Source organism: Drosophila melanogaster, chromosome 3L (genome assembly GCF_000001215.4).
Source record: "Drosophila melanogaster chromosome 3L".
NCBI lineage: Eukaryota > Metazoa > Arthropoda > Insecta > Diptera > Drosophilidae > Drosophila > Drosophila melanogaster.
Window position 1 is genome coordinate 12,547,598 of NT_037436.4, and position 25,400 is coordinate 12,572,997.

A 25,400-nucleotide genomic window follows, 5' to 3' on the forward strand; every position below is an offset into this window, starting at 1 on the left:
ACATTTTTTTTGTTTTGTTTTTGGTTCACCATCCAGTTGCACAGTAGTCGCGGCGGCGATGAGGGTTCACTGCTGTCCAAAAGTCCAAAAGGAATGACGATCCTCGTCTCCTGGCCAACGAACAGGTGATCGGCGGCAGCACAACAGTGCTCTTTTGTTATTAAGTTGTTAAGCTAAATTATTGTTTTTCCCGTTTTTTTTTATGTATGTATTTATTGTGCCATTGGCGACATTTAACAGCTCGTGCATTTATACCTATTAACAAGATATTCAAGCACGCGTGTGCAATAATATCTAAATGTTAACACAAATGGCTACATTGTAGTTGCTAATTCAATATATGTTTTTCAGTTTAAACGGTGTAAAAATATTCGCTTTTAAGCAGGCAGAATGTGGTGGAATTTTTAATAATTATTTTAAAAAATATACAATTTAGTTAAGCCAAAGTTTCGATAGTTTGTAACTTTGAGGAAATATCTATCTATTTAATTATTGTTCATTTTACTTTCAAGCATGCACTAAAGTATTAGTTAACCCATAAATTAAATTTATGCATATTTGGTGTAAAAAACTTGGCAAGATAACCATGTTGCATTTACGCGAAAAATGAAAGATAATTGCAAAATTTATCCCCCATATTAAGTGGCAATGAGAGCGCACCCTTGTGGTTAAAATGCAATTTTTTCTGCAGATAATGCATTTCGATTAAAACAAGTTTGTTTCTGAGCAAACGAAAAGTCCTTGACGATCACGAAAAATAATGGTTGAAAACGTAACGTGTCAATGGTTTTGTTTTATAACGTGAAAACTGTGTGTTGTATGCATTAAATTGGTAGATGGAATTATTGCAACATAAATGTTGGTAATAAAAGCTGTCACAAACTTACCGTTGCAGGGCACTGAAATTAAAAAGAGTAAAAAGTAAATTAATATTACATATAAACATATTTATTTATCCAATAAATAGATATTCATAAGAAAGTTTCAATTGGATTTAAAGCCTTTCCTTATTAGTAAAATCAATTAAGATGTGATGTCAGCAGGGAAGTCAATTGAGCAAAAAAACTCCGTGAAATGGAGTACATAATTGAATACGTAATGTCCGAGGTATGGAATCAGTTCAAGTTCGGATCGATAGCTGATTTAATTGTTTGACTAATTGAGAGATTTTTTACTGCCCCAACGGCGAACCCCCAAGATGCAGCATTATTTGCTCCATTTGGCACTCGGTTAACTTAATGACTTGATTTGCCAGACTGATGAGGTGCGGCTGATTAGCAAGCACTGGGGGACACAACGAAGTTCGATATGGAGCTGAAGTTGGAACTGAAGCTGGGAAGCTCAGAGATCCACAGACAGGCGAGTACGTGCAGCAACGTGGCCAACATCCTGACCAACATCCACATCGACTGATCGGCGACAATGACTCGCCATATATGCACCGTGCACTGAGTAGCCGCAACAAAAAAAAAAAAAACCTTAAATTTCATGCAGAATTAATTAACCGCGGTGGCTACTAAAACTACTGCAATCCACTCATTTCGTGCCGCCGCCGCCCAAGTAGCGTAGTACTTTTTTGTGGCGTCTCCAGCTCCGTTTCCCCTTTCTCTTGACTCCTGGCTGCCTACACCCGATTCCCGACTCCCAGTCCGATGTTTGATGACCGGGCAGACAAGGTTGGAACACACAGAAACGCTCGACCAGAGCGGTCTGGAATTTCATTCAGAAACGTGCCCTGTACGCTGAGGCTCCGACTGAACGGAGGTCGTGTCCCCGCCGCTTTGTCATGACCATCTTCACTTGCCAATGCACTGATAAAAACAATTACAGACTTAAGCTTTCTTTTTTAAAGAGAAAGAAAGTATTAAGACATATCTACCAAATCATGACGGAATGATAAAGTGTGTTCAGATTTCAGTTAACAGTAAATATTAGAAATCTCTGTTCGGGGATACTAACTATACTGACTAAAAGGATATCACTTAACACTAAAACAAAGCTTAAATATTGATTACTGGTCTCAGTAACTAAGCCAACAAAATATTTTCCACAAAAAAGAACCCAAGCACCCCAAGCAATATTCTTACTTATAAAATCTAACTAGCTTGCCTTTTATGAGCTATTAAAATGTTATAAAATCCTAATATTCTATTGCACTATTTTTTTTTTTGAAGTGCACGTCTGTATGCATATGCCGGCTGCTCGTTTGCCAGCGAATCTATGTTGTGGCGCCATTAGCTGCCCCGTGTCGCAATTTAATTACAAGCTCCGTCCATCCGGAGGACATCGGTGAGATTTATGCAAAGAATATGGACTAAGCATACGCATCGGGAATGTATCCTCGGGAGCAGGAGGATACAAAGGGCCAGCAGCTGGAGCAGGAACTGGAGCAGGAGTGGCCGCCAGGAGTTGGACCCAAAGCTGACATCACGATGCAGTTGCATTTGGCCCCCAGGGATCCGTCGCTTTTTTGATGCACAACTCAATTTGGCCAGCCGATCGACGGAGTTGATGACGCGCGCATTTAGGCCTTAATGCTTGGTTGGCCAAAAGGGCTGCAAAAGCTGAAGCTCCCAAGCTGGAGTGGCCTATTCAAAGATATTAAGACGAAAGCACTTGTTGCCCATCAGTGCAGGCAGCTTCTTTAAAATCGAATCACGTCTGCCCAATTTTTGACTCAACTCAAAAACCAAACGCAGTGCAAAACTGGGCAAAGCGACGAAAGCGAAAAACGGAGAGCGAGACGAGGGATTGTGGAAAATTTTAACTCCCTTGTAGGCGATTAAGTTAAATGCCACTAAACTAATTTAATAGCGATTCAGAGTGCATTCGACTTGCCCCCTCCCCGATACATACGTACATACATATGTATGTACCAGCGTATAACCCTTTTTCCGACTCTCGGTAGAAACTTGCACCACATTTTCGCTGTTAAACATCTTGTAGTCGTCGTGGTCCTTCGAGTCCGATACCCCTTCTTGTCACGTACGCGATCTTTGGTAAAATAAATACACTCGACGCCGGGCAGATTGCTTTTCTATATGGAATTTAATTTGCGCTGACCCAAACATGTAATAACAATGCAATTTCAAGCGCAATTTTCCATCGCCCCGGTCGCAAGTAAATCAAAGTGAGTATTTAATAAAGCGCTGGCCATTTTCCCGGTGGCATTCCCCTCCCCCCCCGCCCCTTTCTGTGTGCATGTATGTACAATACATTTCAAAACGGCGACGACAGATGGATGCAGATGTATGGTTGCAGATACAAGCCAAAGATATAGATGCAGATACAGATACACAAATACTTGCCAACCGGACATGCACGTCGCGTTCGTTATGCAAAATGATGCCCGGCTATCCGGGGCAGTTAAGCAGTTAAGTTAGCGTTTATGGTTTATGGTGCCTATGATCGAAATGGATGGCGCTTAGCGGGGGCAACCTGTTGCGACTGTTGTGGCGCCCCATGGTTCGGGGCATATCGTAAAGCCGGGACACACATTCAGCATGATTAATTTAAGCACTTTTACGAGGGCGCTCTTCACATGGCGCTCCTGATTTATTGACGGCCAGTGGGACGGCGCTGCTTTACGATTGGCCTCAAATCGCTTCGAATAAAATCGCAGTACGCTAAATACTCCCATTCAATGGAGATATACATACATATGTACAATATGTATGTAGTTACCATTCTCTGCCAATTGGATGAGTTGTTTGCTAGTGAAACTTCTAATTTCGATTACGATTCCGATCGCGATGGCTGCACTCGAACATGGCGCAATGAGAAGGAGGAGCTGGTTGGTTTGGGCTGAGATTTCGTGTCTGGCAGCTGGCGCATGTTGCCCATCAGACGCATTTACTATTTTGCATAAATCATAATGTAATCTGCATCTGGAAATGAAAACAAACCGATGCGATGCGAGGCGAACTCAAGCGAAAATGTCCAAGCGTTTATAATTAACTGCACGGCCACAAACCGAAGACATTTGCAGGCGACATGCCGGGCCCAGTTGTCCGGTTGCCCAGTTGCCCAGTTGCAGGACGCTTCTCGGTTCTCCAGATCCCAGATCCCAGCCACCAACCACCAACCAGCATAAGCCCGAGCCAAATCGCGAGTTCCTCAATGAAGCCTGCAGCTCCGCAGCATCTGTCCAGAATTCGACAACGCCGGCAACAACCGCAGATACTCCTACAGCCAAATCAGCAATGTGCGTGCACTGCGAGAAAAAGGGAGGGGCCATGGAGTGGATGTGAAATCCAAAGAACTGTCAAGCAAATAATTTAACTACAAAATATTTGCCTTATATATTTGCATTTAATAGTTTATCATTTCTGCCTGATTATTTTCAGTGCATATGTTTCGGCGCAGGCGGTCAGCGATTCGCACCGAAGAAGAGCAGACCTCGAAGAGATGGGGGCAAGAATGGAGTTGGAGTGGATGAGCTGGGGGAGCTGAGGAGCTGAGGAGCTGGAGTCGCCATACGCAGGCAAATGAATAACCCTCACCTCATGCGCAATCGCAAAATCGCGAAATCTACGCAGCGCGCGGTCATCGGGCGCCTGCCAAAACTACGGAAAATAATTTATGCCCCAGTCGACGGACCGCGGCAACACATTGGCGCAACATGCTCCATGCCTCATGCCACATGCCCCATGCACCATGCTCCAGTCAAAGTGGCAGGGGCACAAGCATATATAGCATATAGCATATATCGCAAACTGGCAACTGGCAAGCGAGATCAGCGGGTCGGATGTTAGCCGCAGCCAGGCAACGGCCAAAATTATAAATTAATGAAATTTATGCACAATAAAATTGCAAGCGAAATTATTGATGCAGTCGTTCACGCTTTAAATGCTCCCTAAATCAAAAAACGAGCCTCAAAAATTATTAATATGACCGCTGAACATGCATGCAGCCATACACATATGTACATTCATACAAACAATCATCAGATGGCGCTAGGCAGCCGCAAAAAACAGCAAACTAAAACAGCAAAAAAAATAAAGGTATAAAAACATTAAACATTAAACAGCGCTGAATGTTTGTGGCTATGTACAATCGCACAGGCAGAAATGTACACAGGTATAAGCGCCGGATATGTTAATCGGTAAAACATGCTGCTCCTCGTCCACTTCAATCCTCCTGCTCCTGATGCTCCTACTCCCGATCCTCCTGCTCCTCCTACTCCTGCCACCATTATCCATTATACACATCGTTTAGCCGATTTGTGGTGGGGTCTATCTTGTACTTTCCCTAGAACTTTTAATTCGAAGTGGAAGTGCTTTAAAGATTGCATATGATAGTTTGAGCTAGATAAAGTGCACTAAAAAGGATATGGATGATATGGATGATTAGATATTATTTATAATACTCATAAACATATATTCTGCAATATTAAACTGTTAAGCTGTTGCTAACCAAGGTATTAATGTCAAATAATAAGATGTATATAGGTATTTATGTTCATAAGCTTACAGCACAGCTTTTCAGAAAGATGACACAATTATAAAAATTAAAGTCTAATATCCCACGAACCTTCGCGGAAATCTTCAGCAGATAAATGCGCATTACAAACATAATGTTTTCATTTTGTGCCCAAAATGTAAATTAGTTCCTGCTACTAGCGACTGCATCATAAAATAAATTGTCAAATTACAAACAACAGATAGATTTCACGCCGCATTTTAAATTTCTACCCATGGATTCACAGGTAAAATTTTGTTTAAGCGAAAACAGCTTTATCTTATCGCAAGTTTTTGGTTTTGGGTTTCCTTTGTTTTTTTTTTTTCTTTTTGGGCGACTAAATGGAAATACTTATTATTCCACGAACTATGGGTATGTAAATTTTGCTTCTCACATGCGTCTCCATCAGCAGGCGACTGTCCCCCCATCATACCACCAAAAACCCAAAACCCCAAAGCCCGAACCCTATCCCAAAAAAAAAAAAAACGATCTCAAGGGTTCCCAGCGCGCAGAGGCACAGTGAACCCTCGGTTTCGTAACTTACGCAGAAATCTCGAGGTTCGAGGTTCGTGTTCAAGACAGGTAGCGCTCTATTGGGCCTATATCAGCGGGCTAAAAAATTAGTTCCTCAACGATGACAAATTAGACGTCATTAAGAGTGAGCGGGCCCAACAGTGACCTCATCTCATCCTTTCTGGGAAATCAACAAAAAAATTTTAAGATACTGCCTGTGGAACGTGCAACAAATGGGCATGGCTGGCCATCCTAGGCATTCACAGCGCGTGGAACTGTTACTCCACATTATTTATGATAATCTCGATTCTGTGGCAGGCCCAGACCTCCGACTCCAGATCTGAGATTCCAGGGCTGTTTTGGCCACCAGTTCGGTTCGAGGTGAGCCAGTCAGTCAGTCAGTTAGTCCGTCAGTTAGTCAGGTCATTTTTGGAGCCACTGGCGTTGCGCATGCGCATGCGAACATCACATCAAAACTAAGAGCACTGCGTGTGGCCCCCACAGACTGGATTCGTTGGATTCGTTGGACTCGACTCCACTGGCTCCTCTGGTTCTCAGACGCCGGCGGCCTTTACCTGTTGCCAGATTGCCAGCACAGGCCTTACGGCTCCAGATTAATGCGAAGTGACATGTTTAAGTAAAAGATCCAGAAGCTTATCCGATAATGGCCACCATATTTATTAAATGGCGTATTTAATTTGAGCCACTGAACATGGCATGCACAGTAAAAAAAAGTGGACGAATTTTGAGGAAACCACTTTAGCTAACCGTAATGAATAAAACATTGATATTTCTGATACTAACATTTAGTAAGTATCTAGCATTATATAAAGTATCTAGATTGCCATTAGTTTTGAAAGTAAATCAGTAAGTTACGTAAAACATAAGTTGGTGGTACAGGACCACAGGTGTAGATACATACCTCTAAAAGGTTCTTACTTTCCTATATATTATTTATGTTAAATAGTTTAATAAAAAATATCGCATACTTCTGCCTTCCGTTTCCCCCTTTTGTTGTGTATACAATCTCGAATCTAGTTTGCAATCAACCTTTTTTTTCGCTCAGTGTGCGACTGTCTAGGCTGCAGGCATAATTAACCCAAAAACGTGGCACCGTCCTTAATTATTCTAGGCATAAAGTAAAGTCATAGCAGCACATTGGTGGGTTAATCGCGGGGCAAATGGGACAACCGGAGCACCTCAAAGGACCCAACACAGGCTCACGAGGCACCTGGAAGTTGGGAGCTGGGAGTTTGGGCTCCTGCTCAGACGACACGATTACCCTTAAATAGGCCCCACAATAATCATTTGTTTCGGGCCCTAAACAATGCGGCATCGATAGCGGGGCAACGCAGGAGCCACCAGAGTGGACCAACCCAAACCGAACCGCCAAGCTCATGACCAAGTCGCGGCGGCCACCACCGTCGATGGCCTGGTCTTCTTCTACCTCTGGCCTTGTCGTTTCCGCTGCCGATTTTTAAAGGTTGCTGCTGCTGAGGTTGCTGCAACTTGTGCTGCCAACTTCTGGTTGCCAGTTGCCAGCTTTTTTTTTTTAATTTTTTTTCTTTTGAGACAACACGAAGATTAGCATGCGTGACTAACAGAATTTTGTTATTCGCGGCCAAGAGCTCCGCTCCTTTGCTCCCTTTTTGCGAATCGTGCTGGCAGCGGGCAACGTCCACGACTCCTTCATCGTAATCGTTTGTTAATTTTGCTAATTAATTATTGAATTCTCGATAAGCGACCATTGAGTAATTGGCGAATGCTTAATGAAGCAGCCGCGATTAACGCCAGCAGCTGCAGTGATTAGCTGAAGCTCAATGAGAAGATACTTTATTAATGTTAAATTAAAGTTAAGCTATATAAATATCTGTTAATATTAAATGTTTTCAGTGGCTACAAATTCAAAGATCCATAGATCTTATGTAATATATTTGTATGGAACCACAACTTAATGTGACATTTAATGTTCCACAAGGTTGATTCTTTTTATAATCGTTATCGGAATTTCTTCTTTGAAGTGACAGCGAAAATAATCTCCATAATATAGCAAAAATTACTGCTATCATATATTCTAGTTAATTGATTTCCACTGATTTTCGGCGACCATTTTCCAGCGCAAGTTCTTTGCATAGCCGGTCAAGAGTTTTGCCTTTTTCGATTTTTTTTTTATATATTTTGGCTTTTTGGGCAGCGTAACCTTTTTCTGTTTGACAAGCAATTGCACTCAGCCCAAAAATGTAGCACCACGGCTTTTATTTCTCCAGCCCAAGGTTTATTCCTGGAGGAGATGGCTTCTCAGCCTGTGCGATCGCGACCCGCTGCATGTCTTTCTTATTTTTTTATTTTTTTATTTGTAAGACCCCCAACTCCATGGCTGGAGTCGCAAAGTCCAGGCTCCAGTCGTCCTCATCATCAGCTCCATCTGCATTCGTCCCGTTCGCACAAAGTTTAGTTTCGTAATTTATGATGTCGCTATCGCAGCATCAGTCCAAGGATTTTAGGTAACGTGCGAAACCCCAAGAACTCCCATATGAGCAGGAGGATGGTGATGGTGACGATATGAGGATGAGGATGAGGTAGCCCCTGGAAGCGCAATGCCACAGGGCGCAGGCAAAACTATTATCAAAAGTTTTATGTAAATTTTTAAGCATGTTGCCTGCTGCTCAGCCAGTCTAGCATCGGAAATCTTTGGGTCGGCAGCAGCAACTGCCACAAGTTGCGAAATGTAATCTTTTGTCATCATGTTTGACAGCCAGCAACGGTTGTCGTCCTACGCATCCAGCAGCACACCTGCCTGGGTTCCCTCATTAATTATGCACAAGTCCCTGTGCCATTCAGCACCCTTTTTCCCCTCCGCCAGGAGTCCACGCACCAATACCATTTCATTTGTTTCAAACTATTATATAATTGTGGAGAATTGTGAAGTCGAGGTTGAGGGTTGTGGTGACTCTCTAAATGGGTGCGACTTTCTATAGCTTTAAAGCGCAAAAATCAAACAGAAACAGATATGAAAAGATTTAGGCGGTTTTTCTTTATGAATTTGTTATCAATTTTTTGCACTGTTTTAGAATAACTCCATTATCTATATCAAATGAAATAGAAAAATTTCTACACACTTAAACAGAACTTTAGTACTTTCGCAAGTTCGCAATTAATTTACGTCCCAGTTTTAGTGCCTGCTAATAAGTTTCAGCTCATTACGACGTGAGAAATATAACTTCATTTAACGATCCCCACCATAATTACCAATCATTTGTAGTTTTTCAATTCATTTGACGCGTTCCAGCCCAGCGAATTAATTACTTTTTGGCCACAGTCGTGGAATAGGCCCAGTCAATCCTTCGGCAGAAAAAATAGGGGGGCCGTCAAAAGGATAGGGGCTATAAATAATTGTTTATTTTTTTTTTTTTATCTCCACGAGTAGTAAGTAAAACCAAAAATAAAGGAGTAAATAAACAAACGGGCAAAACCAATATGGGCGTACCGATGGGCGGTCAGCGATTTCTGTACTGGGTTTACACTACATGGCGAACGGCGAGTGCGGAGTCAATTTGAAAAATCGATTAAATTCGAATAAATGTTGGCGAATGGGCTTAGTCGGATTTTAAAACTCATAACAACCAGGCAACACCTCCTTTTGTCCAAGGTGTATACGGAACAATGTGTGGGGTAACCAGCTCATCCTCCAGCCCGCTGGCGATTTTCCTTCTTTTTTTTTTCGTTATTTTGTTGGGTTATTTTGTTTGCTTCTCAATGCAGTATTATTCATATTCATTTTGCACAATTTATGACCCGGTTGAGCCCACTGCATTCGCAGTATTGACAAATTTGCAGGGCCCCACTGCCAGCTGCTGACAGGCATCCGGATTGCGAATGGGATTGGGAATGGGAATGGCAATGGGAATGGGCCAGGCTAAGTATCTGCGCTTGGGGATCGCCATTCACCTTTGGCCACCATTGGTAGCCAGGGAATTGGGGGGAAACGAAGTGTTGGGGAATCGGAAATCGGTAGCTGGCGCTAGTACATGGAACGGTGGCACTGGCTGCGACAGGAACACGGATTCTCCCAAGGCGAAAGCTAATCAATATACATACGTTCGCCTGGCTGGGATCGGCGTTGATTGCTTTGCCCCAGCTGCTCACACACTTTGCGCGATATGAATGCACTGGTCAAAAGTGAATACGAAATACTCAGACACAGGCATACAAAAGAATCAAGATTTTTCACTGAAAGGAACTTGGGATAATTAACATGCTTATTATTCCTTGGATTTAGGCAATACTACTAATTAAAGATGGATTAGCATACCAAAATACAAGTTGGTGTTGAGTAAATGAATCATTTTTTCTGTATTTATATTCATTCTATTCATGTTCGACAAGCAATTAAGTGTGAATACCAAGCTTGTTACTTTTTTCCCCCGCTGCACTGTTAAATGATATAATCCCTGCGATATAGCTGATGTATTTTCCCCAGTGTAGAGATAAGCGCACACACGCTATTCCGCCGCTTCATGCCATTAAACGTGACAAGTTGCATGTCCAAATAAAGCAGCAATGACCTCCATCAAACCGATATCGCAGATCGACTGACCGACCGGCTATGGGAGCATCAAAAAAACAAAACAAATAAACTGAAAAAGAACGGGGCGTAATAATCAAAAGGATCGTGTTTAATAAAATGCAAAGCGTTCGGCGATCGACTTCTACTGCTGCCTTCCTGGGCGATTGTAATCAGTTCAGATGGCTTGGCCAAAACAATGGTCATTCGGCAGCCAGTCAATCAGGAATCAGGAATGAAGAATCAGGCATCAGAAATCGGGAATCTGGAGAATCAAGAATGAGGAGTCAGGAATCCATCTTCGTCAGCCAGGCGAGGCGATTGTCTGCCGGACTTCTTGGTGGTTAACATGGCGCCTGAGTTTGTCGTTTTGGGAATTGTCAGCGGATCATCAGTCGGGATGATCGTCAATGACTTTGACGCGCTCTCCACTCCTTTGTCTGCCACATCCATTGTTCCTTCTCCTCTTTTTTTTATATTTTATTTTATTTTACTTCCTTTTTTTTTGTACCTGGCGACGGCGGCAAATGGATGTCCATGGCGGGCTCATGAAATGTCAATCAAGTCATAGAAATCGCATTGCTGATTGACTATGCGAAAGTAGGTGCTCCTCGTGGAGCGACGAGGATCCACTCCACCAGGTTGGGTCCACTCCAAAACAATTCAATTGAGCCAGCAAATAAATCACGTAGAACGAACTCAATGATCGTGGACCAGAGCTTTGTTTTTTTTTTTTGATTTTATTTTATTTTACTTTTTTTTTGGTTTTTCAGAGCTGTGACAGATCTCTGGTGGGTTCTGTGGCAGCAGGAGGAAAAAAATGCACACGGCTACAGGCTCCTGAGATTCTGTTTTGTTTTTTTTTAGCCTTTTGGATTTTTTTAGAAGTTCCCTCTGTGGCTTTCGGATTCGGGTCTTTCGTAGTAGTTATCTGGGAAGTTTTTCGAATGTCGCTAATTTGACGACTGCACGATTGCATCAAGAAGATGCTCGCCGGTCGAGCAGAGGACGTCCTCAGTCTGGACGAACTCCCGCCGATGCATTTACAGATAAGCTCAATTTCGTTTTTGCTGACACTTTACCGGCGGCCCCGAGGATCGCTGAACGGAGCATTGCCGGGATTCACGTTTTCGAGACATGTCGCCGATTTCCTCGCTTGCCACAAAAATAAGAAATTCCAGTCCCAGTCGCAGTCGCAGTCACGGAGCTAAACACGCTAAAAGACTTCTTCCATGGGCACTGGAAACTCCTTAATGGTCATAACCGTTCACTCGATGCCTTTGAATTCAACATCGCATTGGTCATAAACGAGTGTATATCCTTTATGGCCAAATGAAAGTTCGATTCACTCAGTTGCGACTGACTGTTATGACATAGGGTATCAACAATTCGACTTGGCTTAAATGCCAAATTACCAACGCAGCCTGCAGTAATTGTGAATGACAATAATTGTGGAGACAATCGGCAGTTCGGAACCGTGTTGAGGTGATTTTGGCCACATTCTGCCCAGGAGACATCCGTTGGAACGTGCAAGATGTTGGCGCCAACAGCGCCACCCAATAATGCCAGTGAGATAATAATAAAGACGAATTCCACTGGCGGCGAATGCAATCCGGATGCAATCGCCACTTGGCCATGGAATGACAGTTAAGGCGCGCCTTTCCAGTGGACAGCTACACATGTGCTGCGTGGCACCAATGGGTTTTAAGTCCTTCATCCTAGTTCTTATAGAGTTTCTATAGTTAGTTGAATTATTACTCGCAATGCAATCACATCCATCTAATCCAAACCCACACAAGGAGCCAAACCAAGTGAAAGCTCATGACCCAAATCTGGCAGCGACTTCAGGCGACTATCTACAATGACAATTAAATGGGTTTTATGTCCGGAGTACATCACCTCCAGCAGTGCGGAGTGATGGCCGGATGACACGACCGACACTGCCATTGGAACTGCTCTTTCCCAGAAGGGAAATCCTTTCGCATGTCAACTGCCCATATTTCCAGCACTTCGTCGGCGACATTGGGTGAACTCTTCAACTGCAGTGTAACTAAATATATAAAGCCACCGTTCAGGGAAATATTTTGATGACATTTATGCGTTATCCACGTCCAACGGCGGCACAGAGCTCTAATTAAATTTAATAGCCGCACAGCGACATAAAATTGAGCCACCAACGTGGCAGACGTCGTAAACACATTTGATTTGATTTCTGGAAAGGCTTCACTCGGGTCCTCGCTCATTTGACATTTTCGCCGGCGGATTGTTGATTGAATTGTCACCTCGATTTAATGACACCCATGGAAGAAAGTATCTTTCACACAAGTCGCCGCCGATGCCGCTGTCGTTTGGTTTGATGTCTTCCCACCCGGAATAGGGATTCGGGTATGGGACGTAATCATATGCCACTTGGCCAAAGGCGCCACCAATGCCGCTGACACACATAGACACAACTATTATGGTTTCAAAGTAGGGGATGCAGCAGACTCAGTGTGCCGCAGGGACTGTCAAAGGTGTCAGACGTTTTATTGCCATGCGGACGACCTGTTGAAAAGTTCATGGTCACGATGTGAGGAGTTTCCGCAGTGGCAGGCGGACTTTGAAGATTCTCCTTAGATCTTAGACACTTAATGGCACTTCATGCGTTTTGCACCGGTATTATTCAATTAAAAAATTACATCAAAATGGTAATAAAAATATTAAAATGTGCATTACTGCTATTTATAGCAGAGCTCCTATCTTTAGCACAAAAAAGGTTCTAAGTTATGAATAGTTGTACCAATATAACAAAATATATCTTAATAAAAGGAGGTACCAATTGTTTTCCCATTTTATTACACAAAATACCAGTACGTATTTGAACGCCCAACACACATTATGGCGGAGCACAGCGATTGCGATTGCCTCAAATGTAGTCGTACTCAAATATGGGCTTGTCCAGCCGCTTCAGGTTGTTTGTATCCCAAGTTTAATTAAATTTCTGGCATACGACATCAGCAATCAAGCACTGGCAACATGGCATCGGCATTGGACTCCACCATAGTCACCATGGCTTAGATGCACAGTCATGGACATGACTCTGTGTAAACGGACATGCACATTTGAATTCGGTTAAATAGTCCACCTGGGCATGCCATCCACATCCACAAGTCCACAATTCCACGTCCATGGCTGAGCCAATCCAGAGTGCCTAATGTTTGTCGGATCGGAATTGGCATGGGCTGATGGAATGCCCTTGTCCGGGCATAGAAGCCACATGGCTGAATGTATCAGTATGTATATATGCATATTCAAAACGCCAGTCGCTGCTAATATGTAGTAGCGGCTTATAAAATGTTACAAGTTTTGTATTAATTAAAAACTTTGGCTCGTGTGTGTACTTTTACCAAGTTGTGTATGTATGTATATTCTTTTTTTTACCCTGCTCCTGTGCCACTCAGGTGTTCGCCTGTATAAATACACAAATGAGGGCTGGACTTGCGCCCGCTTGGAGCTCGGGTTCGGGTCCATTGTTTGCAGTCCAACCGATTTTGGTGGGGCGATGGGACCGCCCCAAAATAGACAAGCATGCACCGTTTTGCAATTTAAGCTTGTCCACGTTGCTGGTGGTGGTGCCGTGATGTTGCCGCTGTACTGTTGGGTTTCGCCACCACCCCGAAGGCATCCCCTCTCCAGTTGGCCATGCATCCATGCCGTAAGCTTGTCCATCCGTCCATCCGTCCGTTCGCCCGTCGGTTTGTCCGTTTGTCCGTCCATCCATCAACGTGTTTGACCTAGCCGGCAATTCGGTTTGACATGCGGGTAAATTGAATTTTCCTTGTTTCGCATTTGTTTCGAGTTGTTTCTTTTTTGATTTTGCCCCGTTGTACGAATTACTTATTCAAATTAAAAATATTTTTTCTTTCTTTCTTTTTTTTATTTCGTATTTTTACACCCTGCCGCCGATGACTGGGGAATTTTTATTTGAAGTTTCTCCACAAAATTCTCGAACATTTATTTACATACGCGTACATATGTAAATGGTCAGCGGCATGTGAGTCCGGACTTTGTACATAATCCTGTTAGCATACAAGTGTAACTGAATCCATCTGCATAACTTTCGGTCACCCGACTGATTTCACTTAGAATTTATTTCAGTAGGTTTGAGCAATACAATTTCGAAAATAATTTCTTCTTTTTTTTTTAAATTTTAATTGCTTTAAATACCACTGTAAGTTTATCAATGGTTCAAACAGCTTTAGAGTGGTATGTTTTCTTTTTAATCTCCTATTGCTTTTATAGCACAGTAGTAACGAAACGCACCACAGGAGTGTAGAAAAGTGGTCTAATCGTAACGAGCGATACAGCAAAATGCTGCAAAATACTAATTTATCACAAACTTTAACTATTAGGTGATTTATTCTTTTTATAGTGCTCATTAGAAAATATCTCTACTTAATAGTGCAGCGATTATTCGCATGTGAACATTTAAAAATCCGCAAGATACAACCGTTTTTTCGGCCATTCACATCCATATTCAGCAGCAGATGAGCAAAATGAGCAGCCCGAAGGAACTCGAGGCATTAGGTTAAGTGGCAATCGCGGTCTGATTTATGGCTATTTCCGTCTCGTTGCGATTTCAGTGATTCAAGGAATTGGAAGCGCCGCAAATGAGCTGCCAGTTGGCAGTTGCTCATCCAAAGGCCTCCGGGGTGCTGGTTCGTTCGCTCATTAATTGATTGCACTTATGGCCCTCAAGATTCAAGATTTGCATGTACATATGCGAATGCGTATGCAGAGTGCGGAATTCATTATTTCCGGGAACAGTGCATTTGTACGGCAATTAGTCCGCTCGCGAACATAATCTACCACGCCTTCTCCTACTCCTGCACCACCGCAGATACCCGTAAAAACCCAAGGGGCCCATGTTCCTCTGCGGACGGCATAAATCATCTTGCAACGGGGCCGGGCGTCGGCCCAGTATCATCATCAGCAGCAGCATTGGGTATATACTATATGGCTATATGTGGGACATAAATACCCGGGGTACGTACAAAACTCCGAAAAACGCTGTCTAATTGAGAGGCACCACCAGAAGGGGGGCAGCAAATCTGGCATATCCCATATTGAGTTCTCACACTGAATCTTCGAATCCTCATGCCCATTCCCATTCCAGTTCCAATTCGGAAACGAATCTCGAGATGTCGCGAGCGTAGCCATATTTCCATGTCTCATTTGTGGCGACCCCTCGAGAATTGGAGCTCGCTCTTTCCCCTATATATTTTTTTTTTGAGTGGGGTCACACGCACGTCATAAATAAGCGTAAAAAACTTGGTCTAGGGGTGATGGACCAGGGAATACCCGGTAATGAAAACCAGATATTAAAACCATTAAGTGAAAGTGTTTCCCAGGAAACCTAATTATTTAAATGCACATATAATGATACAATATAATGCTAATTACTTAAAAGAGATAGCATAGAAAGGGCTAGCCATATAGATAAGTTCATAAATATTATAGCTAATATGCATTTGTAATTTTCTAGTCCAGATTTAATATTCCCCACACAGTCACTAAAAATAGTCGAGTAACCAGAAATGTAGCCCTTGTTTTTTATTATTTATGTTACTTTAAAACAAAGTTTCTCCAGGGCAATAAGTTAGGGAAAAACGCATTCAGACATGGTGTCAAAACATTTTTGATTACCAACAATTAACAATTTCTAAAAGAAGCACAGGTAATAATTTATAAATTCCTCTTTAGGAGAAAACCAAATAAATACGAATAAATCAAAAGCTATCGTAGAAATGTAGAACTATGTTACTATGTTTTGAGTTATGAAATTGTAGAAGCTACATATAAACATGAAAGGTAAAATATGATGCATTTAATCATTTATTACTTAGTTATTCGCAGTTTGAATAAATAATATGATAATTGAAAATACGATAAGATAAATTTTTAAATCCTTTCTTTGCCTTTTAACGTTGAATATAGATCCTTGCAACAAATGCTGTAAGATTTAAGTTATATGTCCTTGTAGGTAGTTATATGCAATTATCCCTTTGCTGACAATTAGTCATTGCAAATCTTTTGTGGGAAAACAGGAGTGCGAAGAAATGCGATTGTGTCTGTCGCTTGGAAACCTTCTAGCCCGCTTCTCATCCGCAATCTGTGCGAGAAGATCACTCGTCAGTGGTTGCCCAATGCCAGACCATATATCTACGTCTATATGTATATGTCTATATCTATGTCTATATCTATGGCCGATCCGTAAGGCCTACGTTGTTCGGAGTCGCGCTCACGCCCACTTCTTAACATGCGTTACAAGTGCTAAAAATGCTGAAAACATATTTCACAATTAATTGTCGCCTCGACTGGCGTTGTTGTTGTTGTTGCTTATTTAATTTATTTTTTTTTTCAGCTTGCTATGCGACAAACGCCAAATCCCCCCTCCCCCCACGGCTGCCACGCCCCCTCTGGCTGGCCGGTCCCTCAGTTGTCGTTATTATATTTTTCCTCGCATTTTTAAGTGTTGTTCGACATGGCAAAAACAGCGCGTTGCTGCTTAATTTGTCGTAATTAATGCTTATGAATAGTTTGTACTTGTCGCATTTGTTAGAGCATCGTGGGTGGAAAAAGTGGCTAAAAGGTGGCTTAAAAGTGGCTATAAGGTGTCTTAAAAGTGGCTAAAAGGAGGCTTTAAACTGGCTAAAAGGTTGCTCAAAATGTGACTAAAAGATGGCTCAAAAGTGGCTAAGAAATGCGGAATCTGTGAGACTTACCTGCAGCTTAACCAGTTCCGGATACTCACTGGCCATCTTGGCCAGCTCCTGGTAATTAGCCTTCGCCATCGAGACTATCCACTCCTTTGCCTTGGGATGCGCCAGCGTAACCTCCGGTGAATCCTTCTCCTCGATTAATTGCTGCAAAAGGAATGGAGAAGAGGAGCGGGAGGTGCGCCCAGAGGGGCATAAATTAATTATGCATGTTTCTGCCACTTTGTCTACGACTTGAAGGGGGTGAGGGGCGGGGATGGGGGGGGGGGGGGCGTTGGCGGAGGCGTTGTACCACTGCTAACAAAATAAAACAAAAAATCGAAAAAAACCAAAACGAAAAACATCGGCACGAAGCGGGAATAAAACATAGAAAGCCCATTGAGAGCATTAACGCCAACACAGTCGTCGCCTCCCGGAATATACGATTCTAATTTACCCACTCGCACACACGGCCAACATTGCCCCACAATCCCAGTGTGTGTGTGTGTGGCATCCACATGGGATATGGGATATGGAACGGGTGCTTTTCGAGCAGGAGGTGCACTTTCAAAAATATCTAGTTTTTCCTAATTAGATCGAGCACGAATGCGCGCACAAATTGAAACCAGAAGGAAAACGCTGTTGGTCGTTTGAAATTTAACAAGAATAATGCTATATCCATTCTAATGATAGAACTTACTATAGTTTATTAATGAATAACCAGCAAATCGATATAAAATGTCGATAATCACTAATGTATATGTTTAAAGATTGCGAAGGATTCCAATCTCTAGTAGTTTAATCAAACATCAGAATCCCTGATTTGAAACTACAACTTAGAATTGAAGTCACAACATTCCACACAGGATTTCCACATCTACATCTCAGCCCATTTTTCCGAGTGTCAAGATGGGATGCCCACGAGTTTGGGGGATGGGGATGTGGATGGGATTGGGATTGGGATATGTGTTGTTCCAAGGGTGCAGACACGGGCGTAAAAGCTGGATGGTAATTATGCTCACGCATTCGACGGCGCCATCGCCATGTTCCTCCACTAATTATGAAGGTAATAATTTTTATTTATTAGACGCGTGCTTAAGGCAGAAAGTGCGCTGCGTTCTTCTCAAACAGCAGCTCCCTTTCGAAAAGAAAGTAGTAGATGTTTTTTGGTTCGGTGATTTACACAGTTTTTTACACACTTACACACACACACACACACCCGCAAAAGTCGGCTGCTGCTGATAATGAGCCCTCTAATGATTTCCGCGGGTGAGGGTTGGAGCTGGGGCTGGGGTTTCCTCGGATGCAGGAGAAGATGAGTGTGTTGACTACTTCCCAAACAAACACACATGTGCCAGCGACAATAAGAATGGAGAAGCCCCCGACATGTGTGCCTCATATTTACGAGCGCACAACACATTTTCGGCAACTAATTATCCATTCGCGTTATGTTCGCGGGCCTAACAAGCTGTGCAATCCCCGGAATACCCGGAATACCCGGGTAAACCCATTCCCAACTTTCACCTGAACAACAACATCACCCACTCTACGGGGCCTTTTATTATCCCGGGCCCATCGTAACATAGCTAATAAATACGACGACATTTGAATGCCGCATTTTGGCCGCAGGATGCGCAGAACGCGTGCCAGGACCTTCGTTCAATTTCATTCCATTCCATCCCCTCCATTCTATTTACACGCCACTTGACTCCTGGAGAGCTCACGTTTTTCCAATTACGGACGGGTGTTTTACTCCGTCCGGTTGCACAGGTAAGCGAAGGGCAGTCGCCATTTGCAAAGGGCATTCTGGATGGAACTCGCATCCAGATATGGATTCAGATACGGATTCGGGCATTTGAGCGAGCGAGCGAGCGAGGCGACAGGCGTAACAGGAACAGGAACAGAAACAGCAGCCGAACATCATAAAACAGTACAAACATTGAGACGCAGGCCCTCTGGCCAAGTGGCCATGTCAATGCTAAACAAAAGAGCTCGGACCCCGGAACAGAACTCCATTCAATGGAAAGCCAGACCCAACCGAACTGAAACGCCCACCACACTCGGGAAAAACAATATGATAGCCAATTAGAGTAGTTAGTTACGTTATCAACGTAATGCTATTGTAAAAGAAGTTAAATAACATTACTATTGGTAGGGTGTTTTTAATTCAACGATTTCATTGCGAACTCTATTATCATAGAAAGATATTAAAGAGGTATTTAAATGATATGAAGAACAGAGAATTCAGTTTATGTAAGTATATAGTATCTAATAGTAATAGTGATTAGCAGAAATGCCATTAATTTTGCAGAGTTCCTACATATTTCATTTATCTTTTTTATAATAAACCAAAAGTAAACCCTTTAAAACTAACTAACTAATGATGTACATTTTTCCGACTGCAAGCAGCCACCCCGAAGGATTCCCCATTTTAATGGTATGTTGCTTTTTTATGGCTTTGGGAGGGGGAGAAGACAACACAACAAAAAAAGAGGAGTATAGAAAAAGGCAAAACCCGGAGCAACTCGGACTGGAACTCTGACTCGAACTCCAACTTTGAATGCGGAACTTGGGGACTCCGGGAGGGATTGAGCACCGGTTTTGCCCTTGTCTATCGCACTGGCTGGCCACCCACTCATTCTGCTCCCCAATCGCTTGTTTGTTGGCCAGTTTTCTTGTGTGCCGTGTCCCTTTATGCCCGATATTATATCACACAGCTGGCCGTTGTCCTTTTGCCAGGATGTGGCCATGGCCCTGCGCCCAGGACTACCGACAACTGCACACTGGGATGCAGAGGAAAAGAGAGAGTGGATACGATATGGAACTCGTGGTCTGGGCCATGTCCCTTCAGTGTTTACGTTGGCCCGGCGAGTCTTACCTTTCGACCGATGCCACAAAATGGTCGTGTTTCCATTTCCAGGATACAGGCTACAGGCCACGGGGATTCAACTCCGTTCGCTTTTTTGTCCAGTACGAGTAGGACTAGTGGGAGTGGCTGGAACTTCGGCGGTGAACGGGTGGATATTGTTGCTGTTGTAAATTTAACCGCTTCGGGACACAGTCCGTTGTTGTTTAACAGCAATAACAACTTTTGGTTTGTTTCCTTACATTTTTAATTGGGTCCTTTGTGGCTGGCATGACCGTGATGAGAATAGCTTTGCCTAACTAATTTCTATTGCTGCTTATTGGCTATGTTAACATGTTTCACCAACTTGTTTTATGCAAAAGGGTTCGTTTCGCCACCGACCCAGCCACGCCCCCCATTTCGATGTGGGTCGCCTGACAGTTTTATATGCACTGTGGGACTACGAAGGTGGCCTCCTATTTTTAATAAGAATATATATGCGGTCTGTTTGATGCTGCATGCGGACTTTTGGGCAGGAACTTTGCTTTGGGGCCATATTTGCGCTGCCAGGGGTTTTAAATTAGATTCACAAAACAACGGACTGAGTTTTCATTAGTTTTTGTTTGATAGTTGAAAGCTTTAGCATCTTAATTACTATTTTATGAAAGATACTTTCCCTTAGGTGATTGTTTGATTTGTTAAAAATTGTAATATTCGCTTTTTTCAACTCTTGCCAGACAAACCGAGGCAATCTTAAGTTAAAAATATATTTTGGCAATTCTTTGAATTTCCAACATCGCTACTTCAGTTAACATCGTGTTGTTAACTTTTACTTTTAGATATGAAGGTTTAGCTGGAATTCATGATAACTTTGCTCTTGAACCGAAAAATTTATGTAGTTTCCCGTTAACCTTCGAAAATTTCATCAATCAAAAAGAAAAAAAAAAATCCCAAGCTATGATACTTCTATCAATATTAGTTATTTAACGAAAAAAAAATCCCATTTTAAATCAGCTTGTTATTTTGGGGCGTAAATTAATCAACTCACAACGGTGCTGAGTGAGCGTACAAAATGCAAAATCATCGGGCTAATTAAAAACGATCGAAACGAATTTAATTGATCAGCTAGCTGGGGATGGATACAGATTCCATAGTTACGGTTGCAACGCCAAAAATTTCACGGTACACCATGATGAATCCACTTCACTTGCTCCCCAGTTTTTTTTTCGATCCCATGAATCCCATGAACTAGAATGCCGCCTTCGAAACTCCTTGTGAAGATGATGAGCCACTTTCTTTTCGTCTAGCGATGATTAGTTATTTTCTCTGATGAATAACAGGAAAAAAAAGGGGCATCCATCAAAACCTATCTCAATATTGTTTACAACTGAATTTTAATAATTGCGTGAAGACGGTTGGCGCCATCAAAAATGACGGTGTGTCTTGTTAGCGAATCAATTTGTTAACAAGATGTAAGCGCTTATAACGCCACAGATACTTTCTTTATTCTCAGTGCATCAAATGGGAGCTATCAACCCGATCTGTACGATATGATAGTGAATGATAGCCCTTCGTTTTAAACTCTACTCATGTTGCAGACAAATTAGTAATGACTGGCGAAAAGATGAGCGAAATTCAAGTGAATTCATTCATTCAAATGAATGAATATAATTTCGATGATAAGTAATAGTAAATTCATTCAACGAAATTTAGACAACGCTGGTTATTTTAATGTTTAAGCCTTGTTAGCGAGAATTTCCCCATAGCCTCCATTTAATTTCGACTTTATATTGATATTTTTAATTTGTCTGCGTAAATCCGGAAACATGAAATACGTGAGAAATTCAAAGTTGCGGCAGTGATGCTTTGAAACAGATTTCCGATATAAGGACTAGTTTGATTCTACCATGTCCGAGTGTCTGTACAAATAGGCACTTAAGTTCGCTTCCCGATGTTTTAGTGGGATTTTATAGCATCTGACGTGCCGTTGACAATCCCACTTTGATGTACATCCACTGCTGCGGAGCATCTTGCTCTAAACATGATACAATAGATTGGAATGGAATGGGATACGGATGCGGATGGGACCATCCGTCTCGCAGACAGACTCCGATGATTTATGCACTGGGGATATTCGTTTTCAACTCTAAATTGCGTGATTGACGGGCCTAAGTGGATGACAGTTGTTTGACAACTCGGCCCAATTGCACTACTATAGCTTGTAACATTAACTAAGGAACGATTTTTCCGTAACGCTTGACAAATTCCACTGCCACATGCTCACCCCGAGATTGATATTTTTTCTAAATTAGAATCTCGAAATGGACACGCTACAAATTATATGTATGTATGTGTATTTCGAGTTGATTTTGTTGAAGTGCTAAAGGTTTCCATTTCCAATTTACATCAATTATAGTCATAGGATGTGGAAATGGTTCGGTTTTTATGAGAAACAGCTAAATTCCTCAGTTTTCAAGTTTCAATTTCAATTTAACTACTTAGATGTACTATCAAAAATTTCATCTGATTCCAGATTTTTCTGAGTGTTTGCATACCATTTGCTGGCCGCAAAATTTCTCACGTAACTCATACTTGGCATGTCCTACGATGTGCTTGTACACATAATAGGCTTTTGGGGCATCAAGAAAATAAAGAAATGAAAATGCGAGGGGTGTGAAGGGAGGGGGGTGGGTTTGCTGAACAGCTTGCAAAGTGTCGTCATGGCCAGTTGATGGAACAAAGTTACTAAACACATCGCACTCGGGCGGGAATCGAATTCGGAATCGGAGTACATGTGTCCGCACATGTACGTACACATGTCGGGCATCAGCTCGCCAGTTCTCCAGCTCACCAGCTCACCAGTTCGCCAGTTCTCCAGCTCACCAGCTCTTGAATGCGCGGCGGCGACAAAGCCGGGACAGAAAAAGTGGACAGGAAGGCGAACGGAACGATGCAGGCGCATGTATGTAGTTTTATGAGACTTACATTTATATTGTCCACTAATAAAATTAATGGATTTATTCAATTCGGCCTGTGCTGGTGGCAATTCGTGACATGGCTCTGGGAACTGACAGACAGTTGGGTGACCGACCAACCGACCGGCTTAGTTTGAGCCAGCCACTCTGCCACTCTGACATTCTGGCCATCTAGCATTCCGCCAGCAGTTCCACTTGAGGTGGCCCAAAGCCTGGGACAGCCACTGATGCATTGACAATAATTGCTCGGGGTTTCCAGGGCCAGCAGATCTAATCTGACCCTGATTTGTAGCGGAATATCAGCCTGTTTCTTTGTCATATACAGTGATGGGAAAGCAAATATTTTTTTTTTAATCCCATTATACAGTGTATATACGCTAAGAACTACTTTAAGTTGCCAGATATATATGAAATTATGAAGGTCATCCTTATCACTAAACGAAGAATTCGATGTAAATAATAGAAATCGTTCCTCTTTAGTTTAAACAAAGGCGTGAGTGAGATTATAGAACATTAACAAATATGATTCAACAAAGTTGATTACAGTGTGTAGTCTATGATGGATTGAAAAAAGCAGCTGGTTAAGTGGAACAACGTCTTCAGATATTTTTGCCACAGTGGACAGCTCATATAAAAACCTTCATAGCTCTGTGATAATTAATCACAACTAAGCCGTGCAAAAAACGTCGCATATTTGAATTGTCTTGTAGCGAATCTTCCCACTGACGCACAGGAAATGGAACGCATTGGAACAAAGCTGGGAGGGAAGGGCCCGAAAGACACCCGCACCCGAGCCGAGCCCGCATGATGGCTAATGCCCTGGCTTAACCGGTTCTGTGGCACTCACCTTCTCTGGCTTCTTCTTAGCTGGCGGCGATATGATTTTAGCCTCTTCTTCAGACGCCATCCGATTAAATTTGCGCGTGGCCTCCTTCACGCTGATGGGATTCTCGGCCACATCGCCTACGGCGGCGGGAGCTGTGGGATCAGCCATCTCCGGCTTTTCAATGGAAGTGCTGGACGCCGAGGAGGCCTCCGAGGAGAAGGAGAAACGTGGTATGTTCTCCTTGTTGTCGATCACATCGATGGAATTCGATCGAGACGTTTTCTCCGGCTTCTCCTGCTGATCCAGATCCTCGGACTTGACCGACGTTCGCCTCTCCAAGCGTGCTGGCTCAATGCGCTTTATGGCAGCCGTGAATTCGTCCACGCACTCCTGGTAATTCTCCTGGTGCTCCTTGGCAATGGAAACGGCTGGCGGAGAGGTGACCATGGGCGGCGGTTTATATGGCGGTGGCTGCCTCATGGGCGAGTCAAAGTTAAGAGATGCGCCGCCGGGACTTGAGGGCTCCGGAATACCAGATGCGGCGGCCACCGCGCGCTCCACAACCTCATCCGTGGGGCATTCGTTTACGTATTTCTTGCGCAATATCAAAAACTTCTGATTGTTCTCGTTCTTGATGGTGGACAGCAGTGTGACATAGGTCTTGAATCGCTTGCGAGCCTCATCTGCAATTAATCATTGGGAACATCCATGTGAAAACCAAGTCAATATGGGTTTTCTTGGCCATTCAACAGGTCCCAAATCCCAAATTCGAAAGACAAACACAAATGACTCACTTTGCGACTGCGGGTGAGTTAGGAATTTCTTGAAGTGCTTCACCAAGGCGTGATTTGTCACCTTGCACTCGTTTGCCAACATGTAATTACGGATCTCCGCAACGGATAACTCCTTCGGTAGCTCCATTGCACTTTAAATCTCACTTTAAAACACTTTTAAACGCGAAATAAGTAAAAAATAAACACAACAAACAAAAACATTTGACCAGGGCACTGTGCACACTGCGAATGTTGCAGCCCTCATGCTTCGCGGAAAAAAGCTCGCTGATTTCGCTAGCTGACAGAAGGCTGGTTGGCGTGTAACTCATAACATGGAATGATTTTTCGAGTTTTAATAATTTTAAAAACAATACATTAAAGCAAGGAAACAAATATATACTTTTCGCACTTCAAATTACATAATAAAAACTATTGATTAAACACTTTTACTTGATTTAGGTAAATAACAATTACTTTCGATACCGTTCAGCATGCAAATCTCATTTAATCTCACCATATATGAAGTGATTCATATAAATATATATGATAAAATAAAAATGATAAAAATAAAAAAGTTAAAAAAAGAAATTGGGACAATTTATGCCCGCGAAATACTTTTTTATTTCTTCTAAAACATTTTCAAGCCGTAGCCGTAGGTGAGTTAAAAAACACTTTTTCGAAATGAGTAATATAATTTAAACCAATGA

General features: G+C 42.6%; 1 protein-coding gene across 4 annotated transcripts in view; it reads right to left on the bottom strand.

The window, feature by feature from the left end:
- The window catches only part of sowah (sosondowah), a 35,030-nt gene extending 10,085 nt beyond the window's left edge, over positions 1-24,945 (bottom strand). For all 4 annotated transcript variants that reach the window (NM_168503.5, NM_001144469.3, NM_001144471.3 and 1 more), the window contains exons 1-4: positions 24,715-24,945; positions 23,942-24,603; positions 17,302-17,442; positions 888-899 (exon numbers count right to left, since the gene is read on the bottom strand). In NM_168503.5, the coding sequence (NP_729816.4) occupies positions 888-899; positions 17,302-17,442; positions 23,942-24,603; positions 24,715-24,841 (942 nt within the window). In that variant the 5' untranslated portion in view covers positions 24,842-24,945. The remainder of the gene's footprint in view (positions 1-887; positions 900-17,301; positions 17,443-23,941; positions 24,604-24,714) is intronic.
- Between the last annotated feature and the right edge of the window lie 455 nt (positions 24,946-25,400).